Here is a 15,603-nt window from a genome sequence, read left to right as displayed (position 1 = left end):
CAAAAGAGAGCTATACGCTATTCATTAAGACTAAATTACAGAACTCACTGCCAGGAATATTTAAAAAAATTTAAAATACTAACTCTTCCTTCCTTATTTATATTTGAATCCGTCTGCCTAATCCGCAAGCACTTATCAGATATGTCAGAAAGGCCATCTCAGAATTATCCTCTTAGAAACGCAGAGTACGATCTTTATCTACCAACCCCCCACGATCAGAACTAGTTAAACGATCCATTCTTTACAATGCAAAAAAAATGCACAATCATCTCCCATTTGAAATCAAATCAATAACAACTTTTTTCAAATTTCGGAAAGCTCTGAAATCATACTTGCTGGAGAGAGCCTTATACACAGTAAACGACTTTTTTTAATTTTTTTAATTTTTTAATAATTAATGTTATGTAATTTTAAGCACGCGCTTCCTAAACACTGGTAAATTTGTTTATGTTGTTATGATAATGTACATAAATAATATTCGTATATTATGTAAACAAATTAGTAGTTTGCTAATAATGTTTTTGTAAACAACTGCCTTTTGCCGACTTTGTATATAAGTGAATGTATATATATTTTATAGATTTTAAGGAAATGTGACCTAAACAATTTATAAAATTGTTAAGTTTTTTGTATGTTTTGTTGTATTTTTTATTTTTATATATTTGTATTTTTTGTTTTGTTTTTGTGTATATTTTGTTTGTATGATTTATTTAAATAATAGCTTTGTCGACAAAATTTTAAATTTTATGATAATAAAGCATTGATTGATTGATTGATTGATTTAATTAGTACATCTTGTTCGAGAGCCCCATTTTGGCCCCAATTTAGGTTATTTAGGTTATATTATTGTAAATCCCTGTAGTTCTAATTTTTTAGAATTTGTATACTTGCTTGCTTTGACTTTCAGTATTCTCCTAAAATTATTGGTCTCTTTGGGTAAAAACAATGAAGATAATTTTAAATATTTCAAAACTGTTCCATCGGGTTTTAAAAAGGACGCGCTTCGTGACAATTCATTCAGTTTTAATTGTTTAGTCAGTTTTTACCTTGGAAACAATTAAACGACAGTCAAGGCGAGTTAGATTAGTGTTTTTGACGTTGACAATAGAAGTGTATTTCCGAATTTCATTACAATTGGTGTCAGAAGTAAAGGATATTTGGAAGCTCATTTTAATGGATGCCTTTAACAAGAAGTCAGGCCAAGATGGAGACCGAGAAATTGATGGAGCTGCTATTAAGGAAGTTTGACGAGCAAAAATTAGAACAAGAAGAACGAGACCGTAAACAGAAGGAAGAACGAGAAGAACGAGACCGCAAACAAAGGAAAGAACAAGAAGAGCGAAACAAGAAACAGGAAGATTCACTAATGATGACTTACTTAATTTAAAAGATAATCTTAAAAAGGAGCAGGAGGAACGAGTTTTACAACTTAAAGAAGATCTGGAGAAGAATCAGAAACAATTAATAACTAACTTTGAAGCAACTGTAGAAGAAGAATTGGGGCAAGTACAAAAAAAGATCCAAGAACTAGAGATGAAAGTAAAACGGACTCCTCTTCATCCCGATCCTGGAATGCAAATAATGATGAAAGTAAAGCCACCAAAATTGGATGGCAAAGAAGTATGGAGTACCTATTTGAATCAATTTGAGGCCGCTGCAAGGGGAAATCGCTGGAATAACGAAGAAAAGGTAATCAATCTTAAGCCAAGCCTAAGAGGAGAAGCTACAGAAATATTAAAAATGGTGCCATCTGAGGATCAGCTCAATTTCGACGTACCGGTGCGTACCTTAGAGATGAGATATGGTGAAGCTCATCTACAACAAGTGTATCAGGCTCAATTGAAATATAGAAGACAACAACCCGAGGAAGAACTCCAACAGTTTGAGGCCGATGTTGCTCGATTAGTAAATCTGGCTTACCCTTCAGCCCCAACAGAGTTCCGAGAACAAATTTCTATAAATTGTTTTATTGACGGAGTTCGAAATCCAGATACTAACCACGCTCTAAGAATGGCTCATCATAAAAGTATATCAGAAGCTTTAGCCCATGGACGAGGCAACTTTTCAAGCAACTAGAAGGCAGACACGAATAAGACAAATCAGAACTTCGGAAAGTGATCTCGAAGACCGCCTAAAGAAGATTGAATCATTATTAGCGAGGAAACCTAAAAGACCATTGCAATGCTGGAATTGCAATGAGGAGGGGCACCTTAAACGTCAATGCCCCAAGCCTTTAAGAGATCCAAAGAACCAGGAAAACTTCAACTTCAAGCTGACTGGGTGCTACCAAGCCCCACGTATAAGACCAAACCGGCTGCCACATCCTGGAGAGAGCTTGGTAGTGCCGGGAAAAATATGCGGCCGTGAATGTGAGATGGTAGTGGATACAGGATCAAGTCATACTATCGTGAAGCCAAACATCGTAGCACACTGTAGGCTTTCAGCACCACCCAATTTAATTCTGGAGTCTGCAAATGGAAAAAGGATCCCGATTCTTGGATTGCATGAAGCTACAGTCACCATTGGCTTAACAACATTCCAACAGCCAGTACTAGTGGCAGAAATCATGGATGATGTCATATTAGGATTAGATGTTATGAATGCTCAGCAGCTTAAAATGGATGTATATAACCGGATATTGACGACGAGAAATGAAGAGATTTTTATGCACCACCCATATGAAGATAAAGTAAATACCAGAGTCGTCAAGGTATTCAAGGATGTTACTATACCAGGAAATTCAGAGGTGGTGGTTAATGCTACAACTGGAGGAAAAGAGGGAGAAACTGTTTTGATTGAGCCCATAGAAAACTGCAAACTATATAGTCAAGGAATTTTTCCAGTTAAGACGTTATCTACGAAGAAGAAATCTACTGTTGATTCGAATGGTAAATTTAAAAGGGTATGATCAACACCTGAAACAAGGAGAGAACATTGGGGTATGCTCTGAAGTAGTGGGAGTCATGAAAAATGCTCATAGAAGTCGTTATTCAAACAGACCTTTTCCTGTATGTTTACAAAACCTATTTGAAGAATCATCTGCCAATGTAACCATATACCAGTGTAGTAAATTGCGACGTCTTCTTGAAGAAAATCAAGATGTGTTTTTCTTGCACGATAATGACCTGGGAAGAACTGATTTGGTGCAGCATTGAATTAACACTGGGGACAATGCTCCGATTAAACAAGCACCTTGAAGAATTCCGATAGCTAAACAAGGAGAAGTTTCCTCAATGCTTCAAGAAATGAGGACACAAGGAGTGATAGAATCTTCTCAGAGTCCTTGGACATCTCCAGTTGTGCTAGTGAAGAAAAAGGATAGATCCACTAGATTTTGTGTAGACTATCGGCGACTGAATGATATTACCAAGAAAGACAGTTATCCCTTACCAAGAATTGACGACACCCTGGACACGCTATCAGGTTCACAATGGTTCTCAACACTCGATCTAAAGAGTGAATACTGGCAGGAAAAGATGCACCAAGAAGATAAGGAAAAGACTGCATTCTCGACTGGAACAGGACTTTGGCAGTTTACAGTAATGCCCTTTGGACTCTGCAATGGTCCAGCTACCTTTGAGAGACTTATGGAAAGAGTTTTACGTGGAATAACTTGGGAATCATGTTTAGTTTATCTGGATGTCATCATACTGGAAAAAACATTTGAAGATCATTTAAAGAATATTCAAGAGGTATTTGTTAAACTGCGAGAGGCGAACCTGAAGCTAAGTTCTAAAAACTGTTGCTTATTTTAAAAAGAAGTTCGATACCTTGGCCATGTAATATCAGAAAAAGGTATCAAGACTGATCCAGATAAAGTAGAGACAATCGAAAATTGGCCACGACCCACTGACAAACACCAGTTAAGAAGCTATTTAAAATTTTTTTTATGAAAAATTTTATTTTTATCTATAGTGTTTAGTTTTTAAGTAGTACATCTTGTTCGATAGTCCCATTTTGGCCCCAATTTAGTTTATTTAGGTTATATTATTGTAAATCCCTGTAGTTCTAATTTTTTAGAATTTGCTTTTGCTAGAGCTTGCTTTGACTGTCAGTATTCTCCTAAAATTATTGGTCTCTTTGGGTAAAAACAATGAAGATAATTCTAAACATTTCGAAACTGTTCCATCGGGTTTTAAAAAGGACGCGCATTCAGTTTTAATTGTTTAGTCAGTTTTTACCTTGGAAAAAATTAAACGACAGTCAAGGCGAGTTAGGTTAGTGTTTTTGACGTTGACAATAAAAGTGTGTTCCCGAATTTCGTTAATATTTAACGATAATAATATATGATATGTTGCTTGAGATAGCCATAATGAACAATTTTCGTCTAATTAACAAAATCGAAGGTTGAGAGATTCGTAAAGGTTAAAATGACCAAAGTTATAAATTTCTATCAAATTTAAAAAATGTTAGTAGTCAGTGCGGTAAAATGAAATTTTAACTAGTATAACTTTTTTTTTGATATGTATGGAAAGGCAACCTTTCAACATGTCGAAGAATATAAACGTTATAATGCCTAAGTCTTAATAGGAATTTTGATCAGTTTTCAAATCAAATAAAACTGTCGAATTTATGAAATAATCATGCTCTAGTAAAACTATAAGTGTTCTAGTTTTATCGATTTCTCATATATGAAAGTCCGCAGTTCAAATATTTCGAGAGCAGACCGAAAACTTTTCACTTTACCTTGTTAAGTGCCCGCCATTGTCTTCTATTGTATTTTTAGTTTTTGAAAAATACAGACACACGTCGCGTCGAATACTTGGCAGCCGAGGCCTTTTCAATTAAAAATAATTGAAGCGATTTCTCTCACCTCACCGAAATCTTTTATTACCGCATTCGCTATCGTCGGAGAGGAATTGCGAAATCTTGCTCTACAAAATTAAGTCAAGCTCCAAGGTACGTACTAAAGCAATTTATTTTGATAGAGACGCTTTAAGTTCGATTTATAAAATATTTAAGAAAATTTAAAGTTTATCAATGATACTCTAGAGGAAAAAATAGTGGAATCAGTTCCTTATTAAAATTTCAAAAAAAATTTAATCTTTTACTGTTTTATGATTCTTTAAAATCCATTTACTGGCTTAATATTTTTTAAATAAAATTAAATTTTACTAATGACTGGTTTGCGCATAAAAAATTTCTAACATTATCAAAACAAAATATAAAATTGATGATTAATCTTAGAAACAAAGCATTATATCAAATAAAACAAAATATGTAAAAATTCACAAGTAACCAACCGTTTTCTTTTCTTTATTTATGTTGCAACCATTTTTCTTTTTTCTCACACAATAATAGAAATTAAAAAAAAGTAGTTTAGTTAGTCCGCTATTATATAAAGGGTGAGTCATTAATATTTATTTATATACACGAAAACTTATGAGTGCATTCCTCCGGGAACTTTCAAATTAATTTTTGTTGTAAAAAAGAATTATATTTATGAATCGCCGGTACACCATGAAGAATGCAAGAAAAAAAGTCGATTATTGGTCAAAATTTAAATACACTCTACCTTCAATCCATTAAATATTCAGGTAGGTATATACATGCCATGGCAGATCAATGCTTCTACTTCTAGACAACTACACATTGCGTTTGTCGATTGACGTCATTGACATGGACATTACAATGTTGTCATTTCTACTAGGATGCAACCACTCGACATTAATGTTTTCGGTCTAATAAGAATAATGTACGCGAAGCAACATGATGATTATGATGTGATTGTGATTATGAAAACTGTCTGGATGTTGCAGCTATGCTGAAGAACATTAAGGCGGGTTTCAAGGCATCCGGTCTTTTTCCATTTTATGCAAATGCTTTCGTCGATGTAGAGTCCGTTGCATCTCAAGTCACCGGCAATAATCAATCCGCTAACGATGACAATAAGGAAAAAGATGACCAACACCGTATCATTGTAATAACTGCTGATACCTTTATTGCGCATGAAGTCACAATACGTGAATCGTGTATCGTCAGCACTACCGGTATAATTTTTTCTGCTGACGTCCAATCGTCCAAAAGTCGTATTCGCACACCAATAAAATCGGCCATTTTAATATCACACGGTTTTGGTCACTAATTACCAATTACCGAAAAAAGCTAAGTTGAAAAATGAGAAGGTTCAGAAGCAAGAACCACCCCCGAAAAAAATATGTTTTTCACAGTTTACAAAACAAAAACTACATCTTCCATCTGATGAAGATAAAAACGTAGACTTCTGGATTATTTGTTACATTATTATTTGTAAGATATGCCGGTCAAATTGACTAAAAACAACTCAACGAAATGTATTGAATGTTGCCGAGACGTTCATGCCAAATACGTAACTATATTTAGCAATATTTTGGCAGGCAAAAACTATGAAAATTACTCATATTTTTTTAATTATTTTTCAATATAAATTTATTTTAGCCCTAATAAAGATTTTGGCTTAAAAGTGTCGAGTTTTAATTCGATTTACGCAGTGTTTCACAATTTTCGGAAATCCCGAAAAGATACTTTTTTTGTTTTAAGTTAGGAGAATTTCCAGCAAAAATTTTTTTAATTGTCGGTAAAAGCCAAATATTTTGTATTCACTTATTATAGTGAACGTCAAAATTATAAAAATTTGAAATTTCGTTTTTTTCGGTAGAGATATTATGCTCACTTTCTTCTACAGTTATAAAAAAAATAGAGAACAATCATCTATCAAAAAATAGTTTTGGAGAATGGTGTCCATGTTCTGGGATGTATTTTTATAGGTATTTGCCAGCAAACACAGTAGAAAATAAAGGTCTTATTTCACCAGAAATTCCTTTTATTATGATGACCGGTTTCGCGATTACAATATCATCGCATCATCAGATCGAGGACTAAAAGTAAAAGACACAATTTACATAAATCTAAATAATCTTGAATTTCAGACTCTTAATATTCAGAATAACATTCCTGAAACTAATTTAATTAATATTTTATTTGAATAACTCTTCCCTCCCTTTCCGGTTAATTTATTTTAATAAAAACCCCGTTGTTTTCTTAATATAAACTGGTAGAGACATCTGTTTAACAGTTTTAAAATATTTTAAAGTTACTGTGGGTACCGCTATCTACTACCCATTCGGTTATATGATATAAAATATAGATTTCTTTGTAACGTTCTTTCTTAATTATGAAAACTAGATATAGATGACTCTGTTGGTCAGCTTATTTTGAATGGCGGTTATCATAGTTTTTTTAGATCGTTTTGTCTATTGTGTTGTAACGGTGCTTTTTAGATGTTATTGTTTTAAACCTAAGTGTATTATTTGTTATCTTATGATAAGATTTACTCGTTTAATTTTAACTGTACCGTTCTATATTGTAAAATGACCAGCTGGGTGGAAAAAACCACCAGATGTAGGCCGCACTATCAGTCCCTAGAGAGCACCGATAAGGAATAAGGACGACAGTCTTTACCTGCTTGGTGAACCGAGAACACATCTACGGGTCGGGCAATATTTAAAACTAACTAGTCTGTTACAAATTTTATATTTAATAAATGACAGCTTATTCTCTATTCGGTGAGATTGGCCTATGTGCCTAGTACTTTTACGGATATTTGTGTTGTGTAAAAGTGCAAGGGTCGAGTTTTATGACTGTATATCAAAACAGGGGAATTCAAGTGTTTACCTACTGATTTAGTTTTGGCTGAAATATTTTTGTTATAATATTTTAACGTATTTTAATTTAAGGATATTTGTAGTTAAAAACATTTATTGATATACGCTAATAATAATTAAGTGTGAGTAAAATGGGTCGTCGTAGATCTAAGTCTTCAAGTTCCAGCTCTAGTTCAAGCTCAGATGACTACGACTATAAAAGAAACACTTGTAAAAAAGATAACAGACGAATAAAAACACAAACAAAATCAAAAAGATTGATACCACCACCACGTGAAAATTCGACTCAAATTATAAGAGTAGTGTCTTCTCCTAGTGAGGCGTCTACTTCAAATGCTGACTCCAGAATTGAAAGGCTTGAGGCTTTAGTTGAAAAATTAATTGAGAGCAACTCAAATAGAAATATGCCATCTTCTTCAAGGACTATGGCTAGAGCAGAATGTATTCCAGAATATTCTCCCGGAAATCCGAATTTAAGTTGTGCTGAATGGATTGAAAAAATAGAGCAACTTGCTTTGGCAAATCAGTGGGATGACCATGTAATTATTTTCAATATGCAAAGTCGATTGACCGGATTGGCTAGAAAATGCTATGATAATTTATCAAGTTATGCTTACACTTGGGATGAGTGGAAAACGCTGTTAAATAAAAGTTTTCCTGAACACCGAGATTTTGGGTCTCTTTTGGAACGACTTGTACTTCGAATTAAAATATCATTAGAAAGTTGGGAGCAGTATTATTTTGCAAAAATGCATCTCTTAAATGCATGTGAAATTCCCGGTAAAAAGGCCGTATCCTGTATCATTCATGGTATTTCGGATCCCACAATACAGGCAGGTGCACGTGCTGGACGATATAATAATCCTGAAGAATTGTACGCAGAATACCTGTCTAGTTTGGCTACAGAGGTAATAAAATCCAAAGACTTAGATAGCCAAAAATACGATTCGAGAGGTTCAAAACGCTTCCACAAAGGATCGGAATTTCCAGTAAAGAAATTTAAAGGGCCTCAAATACAGAGTCAGTTTAAACCAGTTGCAAAATGTTATAACTGTAAGGGCAAAGGACATTTTGCAAATTCATGCACAAAACCCAAAATAGAATGCGAAATTTGCAAGCGTTTAGGTCATTTAGCCGAGGATTACCGTAGGAAGCTGTAATGGACCGTTTGGAAATAATGCACTGGAGCACTTTTTATATATTTATTAAAGTTAAAACTATAAACAAGATTTAAACTGTTACGGAGTTCTCACTGTAAGTGTTTTGCTCTTCCTTCTGTCGTACAATATATTCTCGTTTTATCAATAGGTACTAATAATTATAACAATAATATCTTAATTGATCATCCAAAATCCAACTTCTATTATGAGAAAGTAAATAACTTTCTTAGAATGACAAAACAACTTAATTACCTCTCATCTTCTTACAAATTAATATTTAACTATTATACAAAGAATGGTTTTATTGAGTCGAAGATAACATTACGATGGGAAAAATACATAATAAAGTAATTAGCTAATCTATAAGAACGAAACAAATATATTAAGTTTTATCCTTAATACAAAACAAGATAAAGTATTTACTAATCTATGTGAATGGGAAAATAGGGAAATACAGGGATGTTCAAATAATATGTATGATATATAGGTCGGCACATTACACCTCCCTCCTTAAAATGAAAGTTGGAGTTTTAACGAGAACTTTCTACTTATCTTATAATGATTAACATTATATATTTCTAAGTTAAATAACTAATAAATAAAATTATACACAATAATCGAACTAAATTTAGGAATACAATAATTATAATATTAAGTTTTATCCTTAATACAAAACAAGATAAAGTATTTACTAATCTATGTGAATGGGAAAATAGGGAAATACAGGGATGTTCAAATAATATGTATGATATGTAGGTCGGCACATTACAAAGCCATTGAAGAGTCAAGTAGTAGAATCGGTAATTCCAGAGGCCGATTATAATAAAAACTATTATTTTGATGGTTACATTAACGGAAAATGTATTAAAACATTCATAGATTCAGGATATGGAGCTGTTTTAATAAGAAAAACAGATGCAGACAAACTAGATCTACGATATACCCCGAGTTCAATGATCGTATCAGGGTATGGTGGTGCAATTATCAATGTGATAGGTGAAACAAAAGTGTCGGTCAAAATCGATTTGGCCGAAGGAAATGTTGACGCCTTGATTGTGCCAGATACTTCCCAAGACGTACCCGTTATGATTGGCTAGACTTTCCTTAACCAACCTGGATTTCTTACGATAGTGTCTGGGAAAAAAGTTAGGATTGTGCCAGCTAATATGGACTTGCAAAAAGTTCTTGGTCTCCCTGCTAGGAAGATACCTTTATGGGCCAAGAACGAAACAGTGGTGCCGTGGTGCCATCTACGATGATGTGTATATTCGAGGTGGCTTAAGACCAGTACCAGGCCAAGAGCACTATGTAAATGAATGTGTAACAAAGGGGGAAGATGGTTACGTGACCGTGGAAAATCTGTCAGGAAAAGATCTCCTGGTAAGTACAAAAACCATTATTGCTCGATATGTTTATAGTTTTGAAGACAAAAGTATTCACAAAAATAATTCATTTGTCTTAAGTGTGAAGCCACATACTTCAAGAGTTTTTTCTGACAAAGATATAACTTTTAATCCAAATTTAACAAAAAGTGAAACAAAAAAATTGGTTGATTTGATTAATGAATTTAAAACTTGTTTTTACGAATGTAATAATCGTTTGGGGAAAACTGATGTCTTAAAAATGTCTATTCATTTGACCGATGAAAATCCTGTAGTGTATAGACCATACCGCTTATCTTACAATGAACGAAAAGTTGTAAGAGGTATTGTAGAAAATTTAATTACTGATGAAATAGTGCGGGAATCTGATTCCCCATATTCGAGCCCAATCCGTCTTGTGAAAAAGAAAAACGGTGAAATGCGCATGTGCGTCGATTACCGAGCATTAAATGCAAAAACTGTTAAGGATAAATCTCCATTGCCCCGTGTGGATGATTTTATGGAACATCTAAAGGACTGTAAGTTCTTTGCAAGTCTGGATCTTGCCAGTGGCTATCATCAAATACCAATGGAAGAATCATCGATTCCAAAAACTGCATTTACGACTCCAGATGGTCACTATGAGTTTATGAGGGTGCCGTTTGGGCTATGTAATGCACCGGCAATATTTCAAAGAACGGTCAATAAAGTTTTAGGGAATCTACGATATGGCAAGGCTCTAGCGTATATGGATGACGTATTATAGGTAGAAAAGTTTATAAAGAACCGGCTGCTCAATATGCGCACAAAACCATTTTTCAACACAAAATCGATAGAAAATCCGGTGGCAGCGAGAAAAGACGACCGCAATATATTTTCTCTCGCTTCTTATTAAAGAAACCGCAAGAACAAAGCAGCCGCCGTACTTCGTTTCTTTGTACCTGCCGGGGATCTAAAGCCTATGACGTAGCCTGAAGGCCTACTCAGTGTCGTCTCGTACGGGAAGTGAGTTAATCGTGTTATAAGGCATTTAAAACTTGTTGTGTGTGTGTTTTTTTTTAAAGTATAATAGTGAAAGAGACTATAGTTTTTTTAGTTAGACTATCCAATTTTTATTGTAAAAGGTAAGTAAAATTGGTTTCAATTATTCAATTGTCTAATAATTTTAAAAAATAAATGAAATTTAATTACTGTTAAAAATTATATTATTTAAAATATACTTTGATTTTAAGTGACAAAATAATAGGTATTTAACTTGTAGGTATATATGTACAGCCTAAAGTCTGCATGTGTATATAAATTTTTTTTAGTTTCTAATTTTTTTTTTAGATGTCACCTAAGAAAGTAGGCAAACAAGGACAAATAATTCACAGCCAAGGGAGAGAGATTATTTCTAACGTGGCAGCTTTTATGAAAAAAGAAGCAGAGCAAGGAATTACTATTCCTTTGAAAAATGTTAGGTAAGTGAACAATATAAATTCATATTTTATTGTAGGATGTTTTCAAATTTTAATTTTTATTGTATTGATAACTTACAATAATAGTATATAATTATTTTAGACAACGTACGTTAGCTGCCACTCGAGTATCCCAGTCAACTTACAGAAGAGTGGTCCAAGAGTAAGAAGAATTTCAAATTTTTTATGGGCACATCACAATGCTAAAAAATATAATTTTAATTTATCTACATTTTTTTAAACGAATCTCGGATTAAATTCAATTAAATTCAAATATATGCATTCTTAGTTGGTATTTCAACTAAATCAAACGCACTTATAATATCGCTAGCTATATACCTACTAAAAATCTAGGGCTATTTAAACTTTAGTACAAATAAATATTAATAATTTCAACAAGTGTGCCGCTTCCACTGTCTTCAGACCTCGACATAGTCATCTGACCCGATCGATAGAATAACGAAATGCGCGGATTTTGCCGCCTGTTGATGTCACCGGTTCTTTATAAACTTTTCTAACTATACTTGCTTCCAAAGATTTTCAAATAGGTATTAACAACTTAAGAGACGTTCTGACAAATTTGCAAGACGCTGGGCTCACTTTACGTCTACCCAAATGTTGTTTTTTTATGGAAAAAGTTGAATATCTTGGACATGAAATATGTCGAGATGGTGTTCAACCAGGAATTAAGAAAATTAAAGCTGTACGCTTCTTTCCAACTCCGACCGATCTTCATTCTGTAAGGCAGTTCTTAGGGTTATCAAGCTATTTCCGAAAATATATTAAGGACTTTGCTACGATCGCAAAACCTTTGACTTTACTCACAAAAAAGTAGAGCTTTCGATTCCCTTAAAGAAAAGCTAGTTTCTAGGCCCCTACTGTCTTTATACGATCCCTTACTAAAGACCGAGGTACACACGGACGCTTCAAAATGGCGCATAGCAGGAATTTTGATGCAGCAGCAACAAGATAATTCTATTAAGCCGGTCCTTTATTATTCTCGACAAACCAGTAAACAGGAACAAATCTACCACTCATATGAGTTAGAAACAATGGCCGTTGTCGACTCATTAAAACATTTTCGAATATATCTAATTGGAGTAGAGTTTAAAGTTGTGACAGATTGCAATGCCATCAGGTCAACGTTAAGTAAGAGGGATTTAATCCCAAGAATTGGCAGATGGTGGTTAAGTATCCAAGAATTTACATTTACCGTTGAATATAGACCCGGGACAAAAATGGGACATGCAGATGCTTTGAGTAGAAATCCAGTCGAATCTATGTGTTCAACTTCAGCAAATATTAATGTTTCAGCAGTAAACGTTAACGATAACGATTGGATATTACATGCACAGTTGACCGACGAACGGTGTAAATTTATATTTGACGTGCTTAATAGAACACCAAATGATAAGGAAGACCAGGATATTCATAAGAATTACTGTATTAAAAATAATCGAATTTACAAAATAACATTAAAAAGAGAAAAATTGTTTGTTCTTAAAGCTGCAAGAAGACAAATACTTCTACATTTTCATGACGGTAATGGACATTTAGCGGAAAACAAAACACTATTAGCTGTGGCCAAACTTTATTGGTTTCCTGGCATGAGACGATATGTAAAAAAGTTTATTTCTTGTTGCTTACCTTGTTTATATAACAAACAACCTGGAGGTAAACAAGCTGGATTTCTTCATCCAATAGAAAAAATCCAGGAAGCGTTCGATACCCTTCATATCGATCATTTGGGGCCATTTGTAAAATCAAAAAAGAAAAATATGTATTTAATTGTTCTAATTGAAGCATTTACCAAGTTTGTCTTCATGAAAGCAGTTCCTTCAACTAGAGTGCGCCCACTTATAAATTTTGTTGGTAGTGTTATAGAAAATTTTGGCGTGCCAAGAAGAATTATAACCGATCGAGGTTCTTGTTTCACGAGCAAAGAATTTAACGGTTTTTGTAAAGAGCTTAATATAAAGCATATTCTAAATGCAACAGCAAAACCAAGGGCGAATGGTCAAGTCGAACGGTATAATCGCACTATACTATCTTGTCTCGCAGCATCCACGACTGATGAAGAAAGATGGGATGAGATGGTATCTAAAGGTCGTTGGGGCTTGAATTCGACAACGAATTCAACCACAACAAAATCGCCATATGAATTGCTTTTTGGATATTCTTCGAGAGCCAATTCGTTTCTGGCTAATGAAGTATCCTTAGAGTCCACGCATGATAATGAGTTAACGAAAACTCGAGAAAAGGTAAAAATCGCTATTACCGACAAACAAAAGAAATGCAAAGAAAAATATAATGCACGACGCTGTGCAGGAAAGAAGTATAATGTTGATCAACAAGTATTAGTACGTACCAATATTGTGGCTAATGAAGGCAAAAGTCGTAAATTGCTTCCAAAATATAGCGGACCGTATAAAGTAGTAAAAATCTTAGACCACGATCGTTATGTGGTTGAAGATGTAAAATGTTCTTCTCGTTCGCAGAGGAGGTACAAGGGAATCGTATCCCTTGACAAAATTAAGGCCTATAACGTTGAAGTTAGTTCGGACTCGAATACCGAACTTGATGACAACAACGAATAGTTTGTCATCGTCAGGTAAAGGTATTGTTTTTATAAAAAAAAAAAAAAGATGCCTTAGTGTCAAAGTCATTATCCAAAAGTATAGTTGCAAATTGATTAATTTAAATGTTACATTCGGAAAATGACCTGATGTACTTATTGCAAGTTGTATAAGAATAATAAATATTTTGTTTGTCAAATATTTTTAAAAGATTCCAATAGGTTAGATCGAAGATACCAGTTCCTGGGAAGCTGATGTCAAATATTAATATTTATTTAAATTTATTGCCTAAACAAATTGTTTCTTTGTGACATCTAATTAAAAAAAAATGCCCTTGTAAAATTTATAATGTGAGAAATTTTTTGATTATAGGATATTCCGACTTCCACGAGGACGTGGAGCTAGGTAGCGCAGCCGACTGTAAAATGACCAGCTGGATGGAAAAAACCACCAGATGTAGGCTGCACTATCAGTCCCTAGAGAGAACCGATAAGGAATAAGGACGACAGTCTTTACCTGTTTGGTGAACCTAGAACACATCTACGGGTCGGGCAATATTTAAAACTAACTAGTCTGTTACAAATTTTATATTTAATAAATGACAGCTTATTCTCTATTCGGTAGTTTGGACATTTTAGCCTATCGTTTATGATATGTGCTTTTGTTTTGTTTTGACAAATCTCGTTTTTAACAATGTAAGTACGCTTTAAAATTCGTTTTTATTCAGCATTTTTCCAACTTTTGATAAGCGTAGTATCTATGTAAATTGTGTCTTTTACTTTTAGTCCTCGACCTGATGATGCGATGATATTGTAATCGCAAAACCGGTCGTCATAATAAAAGGAATTTCTGGTGAAATAAGACCTTTATTTTCTACTGTGTTTGCTGGCAAATACCTATATCAAAAAATCAATGGTCAATAATTCGTTCAGAGTTTAACAAGCTTTTAGAAGTTCAAAAGAAGGATGATTTTTTTTTCAAATATTAATAAATGAACTTTTTACTTTCTCCTCATCCAAAAGAACTATTTCTTCTTTTTTAAAAATCATACTTACTATATGTAATAAGTGTGGGGACCCAGAGTATCTGAAGCATTATTAGCACTGTGAAAATTAAAATTATTTAAGGTCATCTCCAGGGCATTGCTACAAAGCAAGACTCTACCACTGACTTTAATAATAAGTTTACGAAATTTCAGACAAATCTAAAAATTTAGGGAAAGGATGCACCATAAGGTTCTTTAAATGTTTCACTCTCTTTTTATGTTACAAAATGGTGGCATCCCTCATAAGCAAACTGTCTGTATCTCTCCCTCTATTGGCAGCAGAGGTAAATTATTGATATATAACAGAAAAAAAGACTCTAGGACCAGAGGAAACTAGTTTCTTATCAGAGCTACCCTTTCT

The 15,603-nt window shown here is 33.8% G+C and overlaps 1 protein-coding gene across 1 annotated transcript; it reads left to right on the top strand.

The window, feature by feature from the left end:
• The first annotated feature begins 7,397 nt into the window (after positions 1 to 7,397).
• Positions 7,398 to 15,202, top strand: LOC126742420 (uncharacterized). Its single transcript, XM_050449073.1, has 2 exons — positions 7,398 to 10,183; positions 14,570 to 15,202. The coding sequence occupies exon 1, from the start codon at positions 7,775 to 7,777 to the stop codon at positions 8,801 to 8,803; it is 1,029 nt and encodes a 342-aa protein (XP_050305030.1). The 5' UTR covers positions 7,398 to 7,774; the 3' UTR covers positions 8,804 to 10,183; positions 14,570 to 15,202.
• The last annotated feature ends 401 nt before the right edge of the window (positions 15,203 to 15,603 follow it).

Source organism: Anthonomus grandis, chromosome 11 (genome assembly GCF_022605725.1).
Source record: "Anthonomus grandis grandis chromosome 11, icAntGran1.3, whole genome shotgun sequence".
Lineage (NCBI taxonomy): Eukaryota > Metazoa > Arthropoda > Insecta > Coleoptera > Curculionidae > Anthonomus > Anthonomus grandis.
The sequence above is the reverse complement of the archived record's forward strand: the minus strand, read 5'-3'. Positions and strand labels throughout refer to the sequence as shown.